Here is a 3,459-nt window from a genome sequence, read left to right as displayed (position 1 = left end):
GATATTATGTTGTCATTTACTAAGACCAGGTTTCATATTTTTTATTAAAACGACAAATATACTTGTGAGTCAAAGAGGGGACTGTTTTTTTTTCTAAATCTAAGATCTGTGGCTTCTCACAGATGTCCGAGTTGAAGTTATGACTAACACACAACAGTGTCCATTTGATTTATGTGTTTTACTTTTACAAATCTTCTCCTCTTTAGTCTTTGTGTATGTTTCCTTTTTTCAGAAATAACCTGCCAGGTTATTGTAACCTTTTTTGGATTTGTTTGAGTGAGGATTTTTTTAAGTCACACGTTTGACCTTTTGACAATGTCATACACTGTTTATGTCGCCTTCTATGTATACCCAACCCACAGTAGCTACAACAGTCAATGGGCTGAAATGTGAAAAGTATCCTTCTGGAAAAAAAAATACAGATGTTGTTCTAACTTTGTTTTTCTTATATTTGCAGATTAAACGAGGGGGAACACAAGACTGCAACCATGTCTGAAGCGTACGTATAACCTTTAAGTTTCAATACACGTTAGCATTTGCTATGTGAGATTCTAATCTAACCAAAGCATCTCCTCTCCACCTATTTGCATCCTTGCTCCAAACTTTACAGGCCTTCGGTGAGTTGATTTCAGTTGTCAGTAATGTTAGTTGTCAATGAGATGGCTTAATCGATTGGATTAAAACTAGGCAACACACCAGCTATGCCTTCAGCACTTTAACCCTGTCTTGAATGCTGACATTAATGAGTGAATTCTCTAATCTAAATATTAAAAAATAATGAAAATAAGTGCAAAACTGAGCATTTGACAACAATTCATTCAATACATTCAAGGCCAAATGAATAAAATGAACATTGTCTTCTTTTCCAGAAACCAAAGCCAAAAATCTCTGCATCTCGCAGGCTGTTCTTGAAGGTATCTTTTGTCTAATTGTGTATTAATCTTAGGAATTCATATTCTTGAAGCACTGTAAACCATATACTGTGTGTTTGACTGAGGTGTCATCCTGTATGTGCACCAGACAAAACTGCTAAAGAAGGCCATGACTATGCTGGAGAACGAAAAACAATTCAAAAAAGATGAACGAGAGAGGATCCTTGCTGAGAGAGTGCCAGACCTCCAAATATCCGGTCTGTCTTTGCAGGAACTACAGGTACATGTGTCAAATAGCAGGAACTTTTTTTGGATTGTGGCATAACAAAAATTGACATAAAATCAGGAAACTATAAAAACTCTGGTCATTTTTTCCCACCTACTTTGGGTAATATCTGGCCACAAGGAATTACTGATAATTTATTTTCTAAGGTCTTGTGATATCTATAACCAAGAATTTTGCTGGCACACAAATTCAGTTACTGTGTTTATAATTTAGTTTGTGGTACTGAGGGCATTGGAAAATGACATTTTAAAACCTCAACAGCAATTCAAGCAATGCCTCGCTTTAGCAGAAGAATCCACAGACCTCAATGTCAACAGTTTACCATTATGACCATTAGAAAGTATTCCCAGTGAAAACTACTCACACAGACTGTTTATATCAATCTGTGGATCAAACAAACTTATATAGATGAATTTATTTTGTATTTTATCACCAAGGCATTGCACATATATATGTTCCAGTGTCTCTTTGTATCGTTTCTTGTCAGTTTTTCCCATTAAATTATTAAAACCAATTAGATAAAAACTTGTTTTCACATCAGGTCTAATACACTTAAATCTTCTATTCACAGAATTTTTGCAAGCAGCTACATCAGAAGATTGACGTGGTTGATGAGGAGCGCTATGATATTGCTCTTAAGGTGACAAAAAATGACAAGGAGGTAAGTATTATTTGCAAATAACCAACCAAGTATTTTAAGTACAATCTTATAGGATGCATACGGACAATAAAAAGTTCAATAAATTAATCCTGAGGATGGGTTTTTTTGTTTGTTTTAAAAAAAATCTGTGTTGGAAAAAAGATACAGGATCTGTCTCAAAAGATCTTTGACTTGAAAGGCAAGATGAAGAGACCCAATCTGAGGAGGGTGAGGGTGTCTGCTGATGCAATGCTGGGAGCTCTGCTGGGCTCCAAGGTCAAAGAGTCTGTGGACTTCAAGGCCAACCTCAAGACTGTGAAGAAAGAGGAGGAGAAGGTAAGTGGAGCAATATATATGTTAATTCACACTATTTTTTAAGAGTCCCGAATGTAAACAACAATGTAAATACACTATTAAAGTATGCCCATATTCTGCCTTTGAAACTAGTGCATGTGACGTGCTACAAAGTTCAACAGTGTGCTAGGCACTAAGATTTAGTGCAATGAAAATAAAGACATACCTGCAGTGTTTGCTATTAAAAAGCATGTATCCCCACCTCAGTATGAATTTAACTGCACTAACTGTACTATCACCCTGCAGAAAGAGGAAGTGACTGACTGGCGTAAGAACGTGGATGCCATGTCTGGTATGGAGGGCAGAAAGAAGCTGTTCAATGCTGGACAATAGATTTAAAATGAATATCTGGGTTAAGATGTCTGTTAAGAAACAGGTGGATGCAACAACTGCATTAACTTTATAATGATTATAATTCTGACACAGCTCATGTTGTGAATATACAGACAGTAGTGAGGCATCAGTAGTGTCTTTAGGACAATTGTCTCTTAATATATATTTTTCCCATAATGAAAAAATGTGTATTAAACATATTAGAGCACTACATTGCTTTTTTAGTTTTTTAGCCTATATCTGAATTAATATTGATTGCCTGTGTCACTTCAATAATATCGCCCTGCTTTTTGACTTTGTTTATTTATTTATTAAAAAATCGCCCATATTTACAGAAAACCAGATGAGCATATGACAAGAAATCTTTCATGTGTCCTGCTTATGTTCTGCCCATGTTGTCTGAAAAAGCTTGTGCTCTTTTGCTATACTGAACTGATTAAGACCGTGAATGCACATTCCAGGGGCAGCTAATGCTGGAGTCAACTGTTCATGAAGTCCTTGTATGAATGTGGTATTAATTAAACTAATGAGCAAAGCATTGTCATAATCAATCAAATAATAAAATCTCTTTAACATTAAGCAGAAATCATTGTTCTCCTTTCAGTACTGTTTAAGAATGAATCACGCTTATAGTCTGTGTGTTTATCAACATAAACTTCAGAATAGTGAATTGATATGTTAGACATTTGCTTTATCCAGAATTTATTGTAGTGTTAAAAAGACGTCACGTGCAACTCATAATTTTTAACAAGGTTTTCTGGAAATTGTATTAGCCTAATGGTTCTCAAACTCTAAGGCTCCTCTCCGAGTTCATGCGTCACACCCAACAATTTGCATCAGTCATTAACAATAGAAAAGAACCCAAGGTCAGCATGATCGCATCCAAACTTCATCAAATGCTTATTTTTTCTTTAAAAATACATTTAAAAATACATTTTTATTCATATGCATGCAACACAGAGCACCTGTATAAA

General features: G+C 35.3%; 1 protein-coding gene across 1 annotated transcript; it reads left to right on the top strand.

The window, feature by feature from the left end:
* Positions 1 to 874: 874 nt before the first annotated feature.
* On the top strand, positions 875 to 2,968 carry LOC308392479 (troponin I, slow skeletal muscle-like). The gene is made up of 5 exons (XM_080875551.1): positions 875 to 914; positions 1,021 to 1,152; positions 1,730 to 1,819; positions 1,961 to 2,134; positions 2,399 to 2,968. Exons 2-5 carry the CDS (start codon positions 1,042 to 1,044, stop codon positions 2,483 to 2,485), a joined length of 462 nt encoding a protein of 153 aa, XP_080731677.1. The 5' UTR covers positions 875 to 914; positions 1,021 to 1,041; the 3' UTR covers positions 2,486 to 2,968.
* The last annotated feature ends 491 nt before the right edge of the window (positions 2,969 to 3,459 follow it).

Source organism: Rhamphochromis sp. 'chilingali', assembly GCF_963969265.1.
Source record: "Rhamphochromis sp. 'chilingali' genome assembly, chromosome: 2".
NCBI lineage: Eukaryota > Metazoa > Chordata > Actinopteri > Cichliformes > Cichlidae > Rhamphochromis > Rhamphochromis sp. 'chilingali'.
This window is presented reverse-complemented; position numbering and strand designations above follow the sequence as displayed.

What these genes read in the sequence shown, in the direction of transcription:
- LOC308392479 (XM_080875551.1), top strand. Translation starts at nt 1,042, where the DNA reads ATGACTATGCTGGAGAACGAAAAACAATTCAAAAAAGATGAACGAGAG. An exon ending in TGTCTTTGCAGGAACTACAG is followed by an intron (nt 1,153 to 1,729) that starts GTACATGTGTCA and finishes TTCTATTCACAG; the next exon opens with AATTTTTGCAAGCAGCTACA. An exon ending in TGAAGAAAGAGGAGGAGAAG is followed by an intron (nt 2,135 to 2,398) that starts GTAAGTGGAGCA and finishes ATCACCCTGCAG; the next exon opens with AAAGAGGAAGTGACTGACTG.